The sequence below is a fragment of the Cebus imitator genome, unplaced genomic scaffold (assembly GCF_001604975.1).
Source record: "Cebus imitator isolate Cc_AM_T3 unplaced genomic scaffold, Cebus_imitator-1.0 Scaffold289, whole genome shotgun sequence".
Classification (NCBI taxonomy): domain Eukaryota; kingdom Metazoa; phylum Chordata; class Mammalia; order Primates; family Cebidae; genus Cebus; species Cebus imitator.
The window spans coordinates 1,334,707-1,335,653 of NW_016107604.1; the positions used below are offsets into that span (position 1 = coordinate 1,334,707).

The 947-nt window shown below is 54.9% G+C and overlaps 1 protein-coding gene across 1 annotated transcript; it reads right to left on the bottom strand.

Annotated features, from left to right (window-relative positions):
- Positions 1-291: 291 nt before the first annotated feature.
- Positions 292-939, bottom strand: LOC108285077 (post-GPI attachment to proteins factor 2-like; the record flags this gene model as incomplete). Its single annotated transcript, XM_017502068.2, has 1 exon — positions 292-939. A coding segment is annotated over one exon (648 nt), but the record flags the coding sequence as incomplete, so codon positions are not given.
- Positions 940-947: the final 8 nt, after the last annotated feature.

Consider the following 947-nt stretch of genomic DNA (forward strand, 5'->3'; position numbering starts at 1 on the left):
GGTCATGACCCTCAGCACGTTTTTTAAGAACCAAATGTTGGAGCTCTCTGCCAGCTCAGTTTCTTGGGGCCTCTCAGGTAAGGGTGATGATGTTGCTTGAGGACCCTTATGCCCATATGAGGGGTGGAGAGGAGAAGCCAGCCGCACTGGGGTGAGCCTTGGCATATGCCCTTCTTACCTTTCCCCTATCTTCAGTAAGGCAAAGAGAGGATGTGGGTTGGGGAAGACCAGAATGGCCTCTTGTTTCTTGTTTCCGGGCAGTGGGCTGCCTCCCAAGCAGGACTGAAGGGTTCAGAATCGTTTTTTCTCAGGCTGAGAGGTTATGAGCCGCTCCTTGTCCCTGAAGTCCCACCAGGCCGTCATGTTGCACGCCATGTCAGTTAGGACAACAGTGTATTCCAGGATGGCAAAGATGGTGTACACTCCAGCCTCACAATACATGTTGTGCCAGAAGTAGACAGCCAGCGCCGAGAAGAAGGAGACGAAGTTGATGACGAAGAGCCGCTGTTCCCAGCTGTAGGACTTGAGATCCTCCTGACTTACTGTGTGCTTCTTGGTCAGCTGCCAGAGAATGCAGGTGAGGAGCATGTGCCCGAGGGATGAGGTGATGAACACAACGAAGGCGTTTTCGTGGAAGTCCTCAGAGGAGAAGACGTAAGTGAGCATTAGCCACTCGAGGTTCTCCACGACATTGAGTCCGAAGTTGATGGGGCAGAGTGGGCGGTAGCAGGAATGTGGGGAGGCGCAGCTGAGGTAGTGGTTCCTGTAGGCAAAGGCCACCAAGAAGCGAGGCGCCGAGTGCAGGCCGATGCAGAAACGCCACACGTAGCGCTGGGGCACTTCCCCGCCGATGGCCGAGCTCACCGAGGGCACCCCACAGTGAGTGGCCGTTGTCTCCTTGAAGTGGAAGAGTAGGGACAAAAGGATGCAGAAGAGTAAAGTGGCGA